We start from the raw sequence: 13,758 nt of genomic DNA on the forward strand, positions 1-13,758 counted from the left end.
ACTATAACAATTAGTGATAATTAAATAAAAAGAACACTAACTGAATCTGTCCCAAAGATTATTTTTATGGACCTTCTATTTAGAAAATGTACTCAATGCACACAAACTTGTCATATTTTCTTAAGGTTTCCATCTATATAAGGTATTAGCAATATGTATTAAATATTTTCTGAAATGAGAGGTTGGGGGTTTAGCTCAGTGGTAGAGCACTTGCCTACCAAGTGCAAGGCCCTGGGTTCGATCCTCAGCTCAAAAAAAAAATTCTGAAATGAGAGATAGAAATGAAGGAGTTTTGATAAAGGCATTTCATAAGGTGCCCTCTTTTTCATAGTTTGATTAAAGAACAAGTCTCTCTCTGGTCCACACACCAATACATGATTTAAGAATGAAGATATCCTTTTGTTTTTGTTTTTTTTTTTTGTTTTTGTTTTTTTTTTTTTTTTTTTTGGTTGTGAGCCTTTAACGGCTGAGCCATCTTTCCAGCCCGAAGATATCCTTAATGTTTGATATCTTCGCACTCAAGAACTTTATTTGTAGGGATTTTGCTCACTAGTATGCTGCATGCTCTGTGCATGTGTTTAAAAAATTCAGCTTTTGGCTACAGCAGGGATAGTATTTTTGCATTTCTTAACAAATATAGAAGGAATTTTAGTTATTTGCAAAAGAAAAATTTCTTCATTTCATTTTAAAACATTTCCAAGTGAAAATGAATTGCATCTGTGAGATGTAGGAACTTTTGAAGCAACTGCTTTTTCTCCTAGTTAATGTAGATTTACTTTTACAATTGCAGTCTTTCAGAAAATAAAATTCTTAAGCAGCTCTTACCTCATCAGAACCTGATCCAAAAATCAGCAAGTCAAAAGGGATGGCTGCAACCATGTCAATCAGGAACCAGCCTTTGAAGTAGTGTATTGCTATTTTGGCAGGATCACTTACCACTTCTTCATTCTGATTTACATAGGTTGTTCTGAAGTTTATTAGAATGTCTATAATAAACATAATATCCACAATCAAGTCTACCACATTCAAAGGGCTACAGGAATAGCCACATTCTCGCCTTTTCTGTTCTTCTCTGTCGTTGAGCAGAAAGGCTGCAGAATAGGGGGTGAATATAGCAGTGTAAATGACTAATAGCAAAATAAGCCAATCCCAGACTGCTTTGAAAGGGCTGTAGTGCAGTATTGTAAATTTGTTGATGCGTGGCGTCTGCAGCTTGTATTCTGGCAAGACATCTGCTCCCAAAGAAAGAACCTGAGTATGAGAAAGAAAAGCAGACAAGCATAAAAATGCCATTATAAATTGTCAGTCTTGTAAAAATAGTAAGGCAATTATACAACATGATGTATCATGAAGAAGTCATATTATTTTGATGTATTAATGAAAAACATATATACATCTAAAAGGATCTTTATAATGCTTATTTGGTGATGTGGTCAGTTTAAGAACAATCACAATGACATTTTTTGATAAATAATATTTTTTACCAAAATTTAATGCATATTATTCCTGAGACATTGAGGAATCATTAATGATTTTTAAGTACATGTATGTTTTTAAAAATACATAAAATCAGTTAATTTAAGTAAATAGTTTAGTTTTCAAATGTCTGAAAGAAGTGGCTATAAAGAATAAAAGAAATATATATGGACATAAAGTCAGATTTGATTTATCCATACTAATTAATAATTAAATCTTGATAAATTAATTGAAAATTGAAACCCTGCTAAATCTACTCAGATCTTTAGTTAAGCATGATTTTCTTCCTTGTAATTTGTTTATAATATGAGCAAAAGCAAATGAGACTAAAATACACACAAAAGAGTCTTTTGCTTAGATGGGACAAATAATAGCTTCATCCAAACTTTCTGAGATTTAGAGAGTTACACAGGAGCACAAAATGCTTCAGAATTTTTCAGATTATTAACTGGAGTTGTCATAAGAATTTTATCTACTAAGGGGCATGCAAACACTAAGATATACTCTCTTAATAAAGCATCAGGTAAACTAAAATAATTTAGCTTATAGCTTTTGTTTATCTGAGAATATTAGAGCTAAACTTGAGTGATGTCTAAAGTAAATTCTTGATTCTTTGATTTCTACATACAAATTGAAAAAAACCAAAAATCAAAACATAAGGGATTTCATCTATATAATGTGTCATGCAGTGAGACTTTTTAAGGGACCTGAGAGGAGCAATATTGCACTCCTCCTATCACACACGTGCACAATGACTCAATGTATGAAGTATATGAACTAGACTCTTCTAAATAGCAAATATATCATTGGATTTATTATGTAGATCCCAGATCTCTGTTGGTATTTTATTTATTTTTTATATTTTTGGAAATTCTATATATATTGAATTTATCTTAACTATGCTAATGATTCTTCTGGGGCTTATTTTAATATTCAATTTTATTTTTATTGTTATATCTCATTCATTGTTTCCTCATGCAACAAGTTATTATCCCTCACTTAAAATAGACTTGAAAAGTTAACCCCAAATACAATATGACATAACTATTAAGCATAACACAGGAATTCAGTTAAAATAGGCAAAAATGGTTATATAATAGCTAAACTAATTTAAATAGCTTTGGAAAACAAGAGCCTAATCTGTTTATTTATCCAGAGCACAGTAAATCTGAATTCACATATATATGTAGGAAATATAAAGTTACCTCAAACTATTATGAAAAAGGCAAGCTATGCATAAGGACAGTTCAGAGAGTTCAATACAGAGAAAAGTGATGCAATATTTTATAAATTATTAAAAATCCTTAGAATCTACAACGTGCACCACTTTCTAGATCTGAGTGAGTAAAATGTTTAGCTTAATATCTCTTTATTTATCTCTTGGAAAGATCAAATTATATAGAACACTACCGTCATTTTATTCAGCCTAGAAAGCTAGCATATGACATCTTGGTTGGAAAGTATGGATCAGCTCTCAAGCTGCCATGTAACCCAATGTGCCTTTCTCATAAAACATGGTCTCCCTATTTTGTACATGTGAAATTTAAAAACTTTATTTTGGCTGTCAAAATCTAAAAAATATGGATGTGTTCTGGTTTTTCAGCCCCTAATCTTAGGTTCCTGCATGCTCATGGGCTGCTCCAACAAAGGAAGGCTGGCACTTTTAAGCTAAGCAGATCTTTCTACACTCCAAACCTATAATTTTCCTCACCAAAGAGTATGTAAAGAAAATAGCAAGGACAACAAAACAGTTTGTTTACAAGGAGATACTGTCTGAGATTGCCCAGTGTTTAGGTGGCATGCTTCCAATACAACCCCCAACAAGGGGCACCAATGCTTGATCTATTAGAAGTATGAATTAGAATACACACAGCACCTTGGAACTTCTGTGGCTTGAACTCTGTCCCTTCTATACTGACATCTGATGTTTAGATGGACACTGTTTCTGATATCATCATACTGGGGAAGAATGGTAGGTTTTTGTTTGTTTGTTTGTTTGAGCCCCACTTCACTCAACGTCTGAAGGTGAGAAGGGTGCTGTGGTGGGATAGAGGATTTTCACAGAAGAGTCAGGAAAAGATGGCTGCTATGTAGAGACTTTGAACACAAGTTACAAGTGCATACTGTAGGGGCATGAGGAGATTGAAACTAAAGCACATTGCAGGAAGAAGGACAGCATCCTTGATGTCAAGGAAGCATAAAATAAGATGCTGCATCCTGAGGAATTATAAGCATTTATGCAGAAATGTAAAACAAGGGAAACAGCAGTGGAGGACAGTAGTGGGAAGGCATGGTGAGGCTATGGGGAATCTAATGGGATGGGGCACAGACCTCAGGATCAAGCTTTAGGGCAAGATTTCTTACATTTAACATGCAAATTCCTTTCAAAGGGAAGTATATGTATTACAGAAGCCATGTGACTTATGTTATTCATAATTATAATATTAAAAACCTAAGTTAAAATTGCTTGGCGTATACCTCTCAATATGACTATTATGACTTAATTTGTACATCCCAAGTACATGTTTATGTCCTAATCCACAGCATCTGTAAATGTGACCTTATTTTGAAATATGGCCTTTATAGGTAGCATCAAGTTAAAATGAGGCCAGAGTGGTACAATAACTGATGTTTTCATAAATGAAGAGATTCAGATGCAGAAACACAAAGACACATGCAGAAAATCCCACAGGTTAGTGGTGGCAGAGGGACCTGCAAGTCAATGATAGCCAAGTGTGTCTTACCACAGCAGGGCCCAAGACGGAAAGAGGTGTGTCTTTCCCCTTGGACTTTCAAGAAGGAAACAGTGTGTTAATACTCTAATTTGGAGCATGTAGGATCCAAAGTTATGAAGGAATATAACCTCTTTGTTTTAAAACACTTTTTAATACTTTATTATCTGCAGCCACAGGAAACTAATAAAATGACAAAAGTAGAAACAGATAAGTTATAAAATACTTAACATCTGTGAACTTAAACTGTTAATATTTGACAATTCTGTATCTCAAAAAATTGAACCTTGGCTGCTTGACATGGGCCAATCTAATACATAAAGTCATGGTTTTTCTTTTCAAAACTTCATGCCTTTTTGAAAAAGAAAAATGGTGTTACAACCCTCAAAGATTTAATTGCTGTTTCAGGATAATCTAACATAATCCTTAAGGCAAACACTGCTCTTTTTGGCCTTTGAAAGCCAATTTAAAAGGCATTACTTTGTAACTCTACAAGGTTTTGTTTACTTAAAGTTAACTTTAGGACATTATTGAAATCTCCATCCAGTGATTATATAACTAAATTATCTCTGGAACTGGGCTTAGAATAGTAGCTTATTTAGTATATTGCAATATAATATACCTCAACATAGAACCGTTGCCTTTTGTTATATACAGTGGGGTGCATTTTGATGGTATGAAATCAAATGTTACATTACAGTTTTTTTAACTTGTGCATTAACTTGTGTATTAGGTATGATTTTTTTCTGTTAAGTCATTACTCTCTTTGGATCTCAGTTTCTTCACTTATGTGGTAGGTACAGTGATATTAATATATGTCCAAATCACCACTCTGTATGGAAGTACTCTATCATACCATCATTCATACCTTATCATATCATCACATAACTTTAATGAATTATATAATAAAACAGGGAAGTTTTTTATTATCATTTATATAAAGCATTTTCATCATGGTTTAGAATTATAGGATAATCTACATCATGGCTTAGACATACCAATTAAAGGAAAGTATTTGTATACCACCTGGAAAAATTTTAATTTGGACTAAAATTGATTTAGTTGCCTGTTCCTTACAACAAACTAAGCCAAAGTTTTGTGACTTAAAAGAGTAGATGTTAATTATTTGTAGTTTTGTCTATCAGATGTGAATGAAGGTGGGGTTTAGAGTGCAGGATTTCTGTGCTGTGTGATGACAGCTGGGGTTATTTTAGTGATACCCTGTGTTAAGGCTGACTGCAGTGCAGAACTCACCCACTATGCTGAGGGAGCTTTGTTCTCATGTTCTCTCTCTCCTCTTTGTTTCCTCGTCTCCCTTTCTTTCACTCTAGTCCTTCCTTTCCTCCTTCAATTCTTTGCTTCTCCAATTTCAATAACAGAAACTGCTAGCCTTCTCAGTGTTCAGATGCGTGCGTGCATGTGTATGTGTGTGTGTGTGTGTGTGTGTGTGTGTGTGTGTGTGTGTGTGTGTGTATTCCATAGTCAGAGCAGAAGCAGGTCAGTGCAAATTCAAGAATGTGGAAGGATATTCTCTACCTCTTGTCAGGGGACATAGATTACAGAAGAGAAGAAATCACTGTGGTGCCTTTAGAGACAAATTAGTGACAATTCTTGCTTTTAGGTGAATGACATCTGTAGTTATTTTAAAATTATTTTTATTTTATTTTATTCTATATATGTGAATATTCTGCATGTACATACGTTTGTGCAGTGTGCATGTCTGGTGCTCACAGAAGCCAGAAGAGGATATCTAATGCCCTGGAATAGGAGTTATAGATGGTTATGAGCTGCCCAGTGAATGTGGGAGTTAAATGCAGGTCCTCTGGAAAAGCAGCCAGTGTTCTTCACCACTGAGCCGTCTCTCCAGCCCCTGTAGCTATGCTTTAAAAATATCTGTTATACCGGCGGTGGTGGTGCATACCTTTAATCCCAGCACTCGGTAGGCAAAGCCAGGTGGATCTCTGTGAGTTTGAGGACAGCCTGGTCTACAAAGTGAGTTCCAGGACAGCAAAGGCTACACAGAGAAACCCTGTCTCAAAAAAAAAATTTTTATTATCATTTAGGATTATGGGATATCAGATTGTAATATTAGAATTTTCTTCAATATGGCCTGGATTATGAAGAGAAGGAAGTCTGATTATGCATAATGCTCACTATAATTAGTTTATGTTGGAACAGGGTGATTAAATAACAATCTCCCTATTTTACAGTGTGTTTAAAATGTTTGACTATAAACACTTTAAAATAATTCTAGAATATCAAGAAGTATCATGTATATATAACATAATATATATTTGGAATCTTATCCCTAGTTTCATCTTTTTTATTTAAAACTGACAATAAATTATTTCCTTAATTATATTGTACTTATCTTCTTTCAGAAAACAAACAATGAGTTCAAAAATACTATGGGATTATTTCTATTGTCCTTTGCATTATTTAAGTGGTCTAAATGCAAATACATTTTAATAATGTGAAATATTGTGTATTTTTCAAATAATAAAAATTTAAGTCAAAATTAATCATGAAAGTGCTTTGGAACTATTGTTTTAGGAAATGAAATACTAGGTAGGTAAATATTTGTTTATCAATGTGAGAGTCCATTAACTAGAAATATCTGGTACCCAGTCAATTCCATTTCCTTAAAAGAGCCAACATTTCCTACATACTTGAGCAATGCCATACTTTAAAAAGATAAAATGTGATTAATTGAGCTATTATAAGAATTTTCTTCAAAGAGAAGAATGAAAGATGAGAGAAATAACAACTCACGTGTAAGACTAAGATTCCGTGGTGTCCGGAGCGACACTTCTATGTTCTTTCCCCACAAACTACCAATTAAATGTACAGTTTCATATAGACTAAAAAATTTTTTTTTACCAACTGCATTTTTTTTTCTTCTTGCTAACACATTGCTCTTTGTTGAACTTCCAACAGTTTCGTGTTATATATAACTGAAGTCTTTATATGAAACAGCACTATTTATTCAATGGAGTTCCACTTTGAAGATTTTTTTGGGTGTGTGTGTGAAGACCAGGATTAATAACTACTTTTTGCTTTTGAAAAGTGCAGTAGGGAATGATTAAGCCTTCCAAAAGATTAGGCAGTACTTTGGCAGTCATTAACTGCCATGCTGCACTGTTAGAGGAGTCGGTTCACCTGTTATTTACCTTTGACTTGGGACTTCTATTTAACTAATAGGCTGGCTTTGTTTCTATCCACTGGGAAGAGTACTGAGCAGCAAAATGAATCAGATCGACCGTACAGCACCAGGAAAGATTTATACTCCCCAGATATTTAGCACATGATTTGAGCTAAACTGAGTAACTACCATAAAAGCAGGCATTCTCTAATGATGACTACCTAGATATTCAAATAAGAAATATGCAGAAGAATCCCATCTCAAATCTGTCACGAAGAAATTGATTTTTTTAAGCAAATACAAAGTTAAAACAAAGTAGCACAATCATTTGACATTCTGAATTCAAATGATTTTCTAAGGTTTGAAATTGGCCTGTAGAGGAGTGTGTGTGTGTGTGTGTGTGTGTGTGTGTGTGTGTGTGTGTGTGTGTGTGTGTGTGTGTGTGTGTGTGTGTGTGTGTGTGTGTGTGTATTTGAGTACATATTATTGTAAAAATCAGATACACATAGGTCTAGGTTCTGCTATAAATTAGGTTTGGCATTGTGTTTTCTATGTTAACTGATAAAACCTCTGTTCTTAAAGGTATGAAACATACATGTTGGTTTATATGGAGATATATGTTTCTTGGGAAATATGTGTTCACTCCCTTTATCAGATTTTTCCGAGTCATCTATTACCTAAGACATTAAAAACCCCAATTAAGAAGAAGGGCATGATGACATGCACTTGCCAGTTTAGCACTGTGGGCAAACAGAGACAAGTGGATCCCTACAGTTCATTGGCTAGCCAGTCTAGCCAAATTGATAAGTCTAAAGTTCAATGAGAGACCCTGTCTCAAATAATAGTGGGAAGCCACCAAAGAACACATCCAACTTCAACACACACATGTACACATGTTGTGTGCACACTCTACACACATAAGCCTACCCCCACACTCACATGGGCCCTCCCTCTACACACACATGACTTAGAACATAATTTTCTGTGGATGTCTAGGGACTACAATCACTTTTTTTTTTTTTTGGTTTTTCGAGACAGGGTTTCTCTGTTTAGCTTTGCACCTTTCCTGGATCTTGCTCTGTAGACCAGGCTGGCCTCGAACTCACAAAGATCCACCTGGCTCTGCCTCCTGAGTGCTAGGATTAAAGGCGTGTGCCACCACCGCCTGGCATACAATCACATTTTTTAATCATCATGTAATAGTCAGAGACAGGGACTGAGATAAGCAGAGAGAAAGAAAGGAAAGACACAGAAACTCTGTCTCTGGTAGAAAAGATGAGGACTGAAGAGGAGGGAATCCGTGAAAAGAAGATAAAACATAATTAGAGATACTAGATACCCAGGTCAGTGCAGCACTCAACCCTCATCAGGGAAATTTCTTCTTGCTATAGGTGCTAATTAGCACAGAGACCTACCACATGACAACAAAGTACAGAGAGTGAGAGACTTGGAGTGCTAGTCCTGAGGGAGGTGTTTGCATCACACTCATCTCCTGCAGCCTCCCAGATCTACAAGGAGGAAGGGACAGGAAGATCCTAAGAGGCAGGGGTGGCATACATGTGTAAGGAAACAGCATTTTATAGACACAATAAGGCTGATGCACGTGTGAACTTACATTTACTGTAACAGGATGTGTAGGACCTGGACAAGCTCAAACCAGATAAAGTCCCAAAATAGAGGTGGAGAGGTAGGTACAAAGTCCCACTCCTAAGAGCTAATAAGTTATTTGCTATTGATAGATATTATGAGAGTGAAAATCAGTTTTCTTCGATGGAGCAACACTGAGCAAATCAACCACACACCACCACGGAGGCCCCATGCTCAGTAGTATAGTTGACCAATACTAAACAAGTTCCATGTTTTTAATGGCATTTCTTCTTTTCCTTTCTTTCTATTTCAATAGTAAGAACATAGATCAGGGTGGGGAGTAAAGGGTTGAGGATCTGGATGGAGTTGGAAGTGAGGAAAAATATGATAAAGCATACTGTATTAAATTATCAAAAAATAATAACAAACAACAACAGTATTGCTAGTAGAAATTGTGCTCAAGGTCACACTGAAATCAAGAGTGGCCTCCTGCCTGAGGAATAGATGATTCCCAAATTGACAAAAGGATTCTGAAAACTCCCAAGGCGAAAGCTCTGCTAACTGTCAGATGTGAACTGAGATTTTGTGGGAGATGGATGTGTTAATTAGTCATCTTTATTATTCTTCAATGGAGATGCATATCAAAGCATCATATTGTGTTCTATAAATATAGGGTAGCCTTTCCTTCCAGCAAAATCTTCAAATGAGAAATGAGCAAATTCCATTGCTTTGTCTCTGTCTAATGGGTAGTTGATGAGTCTTACTTGGTTGGACCATGTCTGATGGCTAGCAGTTGGCTAAGAGTCTATGATAATTTATTCTAACGGCAAGGGTTTACTCAAGCCATTTTCATTAGTAACGGATTCCTGGAAGTCTCTCATGTGCCTTCTGGACTTGTTCTTTTTGGAGAGGTGACAAATTTCATTGGGGACCCAGAAGAACAAGGATTACAAATGCCAGTGTATCAGTAGCCCAACTAGTATAACCACAAAAAGCAAAAATAGATGACTTCCAAAGAACTTGCTGTTAACCCTTCTGCCCATTTTTGTTTTGTATTCCTTCTTTCTCTCTCTCTCCCCTGTTCTTCTGTCTACCACTATCTTCTGCTTTCTTCCATAACAAAAGGATTAGCAGAAATCCAAATGGTGCAGGAAAGAATTTATGAATTAGGTTATAGAGATATGTTTTAGACTTTAAATGACCCTAAAACTTTAACCATGTTACTCAGTTTTCTATATTTGAAGTCACTCTACATCCATTGTAATCATGCAATACTCACTAATATTTTCTACAGGATGACTAACCTGTGATCCAAGTGTTCAAGTACATGTAAGGTTAAATAGGCTGATTATGTGAGAAGTTATGTTTTACCATTTTAAAATTAAAAGATCCTTTGAAAAATGTCTTTCTAGGATTCAAGGTACTCCCTAATATAATAGGGAGACTTGATCACAAAAAATAGTATTGCAAGTACAAACTATAGCAATATTAAAAATAAATGATTACATAGATATCTTAACCTTAAGACATGGAATAAAACTATATGATAAGAGAAAACTATAAAAATAATTTGATCTTAATTATATATTATCTGAGCATGGTGGTTTGAATAAAAATGGCCCCTGTAGGCTCACAGGGAGTGGCACTCTTCAGATGTGTGACCTTTTTGGAGTAGGTGTGGCTTTGAGGTCTCAGAAGCTGGAGCCTGGCCAGTGTGTCACTGTTACTTCTTGCTGCCTGCAGATTAAGATGTAGAACTCTCAGCCCCTCTCCATCACCATGTCTACCTGCATGCTGTCATTCTTCCCACCATGATGATAATGGACTAAAACTCTGAAACTGTAAGCCATCCCAATTAAATGTTTTTGCTTTATAAGAGTTGCAGTGTCATGTTGTCTCTTCACAGGAATAGAAACCCTAATAAGACACTGATCTGCTAAGAGAGGAAAAAGTATCAAATATTCTATTAAAATCCATGTTGGTTCTGTGAATTAAATATGAGACCGATTCTATCATAATCTAGAGATAGTTATACCCGAAGGTTACCTGGGGGTGCCAGTGAGATAGTGCTATCAAACACAGTCTTTTAACAACATTTATTCAAGTCATACAGAAGAATTTAGATGTAACTCATTACAAAAAAATCACCTTTGACTTCTGTAGTAACTTTCTACCAATAAGCACATGCATGATCTAAAATAAATGAAGAGAAATAAAGATGATATTTTAGCTTATTTAGAAGACTTGGTAAAGAAGCAGGAACTTAGTATGAGTAATCATTAGCATCCTGATTTTCACATCACTTCTCAGGGATAACTTCATGGGAGGTCATTTTTCTTGATTCTAAATGGTCACAAATTTCATTTTGGCTGATATTATACCTTATGTCTAATCAGCTTTGATGTTTTTGCAAAAAAGAAACCTTTTAAGATTTCTTATTCCTCCTAGGTGGAAGCATGAATCTGTTAATACCTAACTAAAACATACAGCATCATGCATTCAAGGAACAGATGGAAATCAAGCCACTGTGTGCCTCCTTGTGGGAAGCACAATTTTCCCAGTAATAGCCAGCTCATTAAATGTGTAAAAAAATTGTGTATGTGCATTGCTTTTCTTGATTTCTTAATTGTAGCTTTTATGTCTTACCAGTATATAAATTTTCTAGATTTTCTTTAAAACTCACCTTTGTATTTGAAATTATCATTTTAATTTTCTGTTGAACATGGATGAATAGCAAAACATATGAATTATTTCTTTTGAGATCTTTCAAATTTCAAATAACAAATAGGGGATATTGTCCTTTAGTGTATCTTGTATCTTAAATAACTCTTACTAATTTACTCTCATTGATAAATTATTTAAGCTTTTCACATGTAAAGTATTCAAAAGCCTGCATTCTACATTGGCATCTAAAATAGTGTTTCTCCAAACTTCTGGATTTCATACTCTAGTAAAATTTTGAGTTGCTGGTCAGTGGGATCCTGGAGACTTCCTCAAACATTATACGCTGTAGCTAATGGTATTGGTTACCCTCCACAACCTGATGGTGAGACCCTATTGTTGAAGGTACCACACACTTGTCACGGGACATGGAAAAAACTACATGGTATTCAACTGGAAGCTTTGCCATGGTTGTATACTGTTCATAGTGCTTGAAGGTACTATACATGCTACCATAGGAAAAAATAATCATTGATATCACCCACCTACAAAACAACCTGCCTATAAGATATGCCCACTGCTGCAATTGTGGCATAAACATTGTAAGAGTAATTAATCATTGTTTGATTGGATTAAGACTTGCTTCATGAGATAGAACCTGTATCTGACACTTATCAATGAAGCCAAGAATATGTAGCTAGGTAAGCATTGGCCCTATGAAAATACATACTACTCTTATTCTGCTAAATGAGCACATCAATAAATGATTCCTAATGACCTATTGCTACACCCAGAGATCAGTGCACCACTAAACCCTCATCATATTAGCTTCTTCTTGCAGTAGATAGTAATTAATACTCAAACCCACAACTGGTCAATGTGCAGAGAATAAGAGACTTTGAATATTAAGCCCTAAGTGGGATGTCTGTAGCATATCCCTCCTCTCAATGCTCAGGGATCTGGGTGGTTGTGGGGGTGGGAAAACTGTGAGAACCAGAGGTGATAGATGACTTCAAGGAAACAGCATTTTCCAGATACATCAGTCCACAAGCACTTAGGAACTCATGGAGGATGTAACAGTATGCACTAGACCTGTATAAACTCATGTGTGACAAAATCCCAGCATTGGGAAGGAAGTCCCTGTTGACAGGAAGGTAGCCAGAAATGATAGCTTCCGGGAGAGGAAAACAATCAAGTTGATTCAATGGAGTGACACTCGGTCTAATAAACACATTCTAGGGCAGATTCCATACCCAGGGGTAGCTGGCTAATACAAATTAGACTCCATGGCTTTTTTGGTTGTTTATTCAATATTTTAGAGAAAAGGAACATCAAGTTAGCCCAATATTAATATTTTAAACAATGCGTTCTGAAATGAGGAGCATTGATTCAAATATACTAAATGACTATTAAATACAAGCAATACAGGATGTTAAAGGAGAATGCCTGCTACAAAATGGAAAAACACATCAGTCAATGGGCCTCTTCTTACATCCCTTCTGGTGGAATGAGGCTTATAATTATCATGTTATTTCCAAATAATTCTGTTTGTCTTCAAGAATAAATTTTGCTTTTTCTTTCCTATGGCAGTGGAAATTTGTGTTCTAGAAATTTACAAGAAATTAGAAGAAAAAAAATTCAGCCTAAAGTATTCCATAGTAGGGCCTGCAAAAGAGAGCATACTGTCAGTTGTTGGGATTGTAAGCAGAAGTTATCAAGCCACTGAGAAGTTAAAGTGATTTTTTTATAAACTAAAGTTTATGAAAGCAATGTTAACTGCATTGTACATGTAATTTATCATGCTAGTTCAACAGGGAAAATTGGACATGTATGCACAAATGTTGGCCACCTACAGACTTATAAACAAGAGAAATTTATTTCTTAGAACTTTGTAACCTAGAAAGTCAGCATCGAGGGTCATCATCCTCAAATATTTGTAATGTGCAAACATGGTCTCACAGGCTTTACAAAGGCTGGCTTCCTACCCTTTGCCTTTAGAGTACCAGAAAGGCTTAGAAATATGAATTTTAACAAGTAACAGTAGCAAAATCAATATAGTTACTCTGATGTGCTATTATATTCTAATGTTGACATATAGGTGAATTATATGTGTACATGCATGTTTAGATATACACATTTGTGTTTGGAAATGTTAGTGAG

General features: G+C 35.3%; 1 protein-coding gene across 6 annotated transcripts in view; it reads right to left on the bottom strand.

Moving 5' to 3' along the window:
• The window catches only part of Kcnh7 (potassium voltage-gated channel subfamily H member 7), a 458,805-nt gene that overhangs the window by 84,881 nt on the left and 360,166 nt on the right, over positions 1 to 13,758 (bottom strand). For all 6 annotated transcript variants that reach the window (XM_036185753.1, XM_036185750.1, XM_036185751.1 and 3 more), the window contains one exon: positions 826 to 1,251. In XM_036185753.1, the coding sequence (XP_036041646.1) occupies positions 826 to 1,251 (426 nt within the window). The remainder of the gene's footprint in view (positions 1 to 825; positions 1,252 to 13,758) is intronic.

Source organism: Onychomys torridus, chromosome 4 (assembly GCF_903995425.1).
Source record: "Onychomys torridus chromosome 4, mOncTor1.1, whole genome shotgun sequence".
In the NCBI taxonomy this organism is placed as follows: Eukaryota; Metazoa; Chordata; class Mammalia; order Rodentia; family Cricetidae; genus Onychomys; species Onychomys torridus.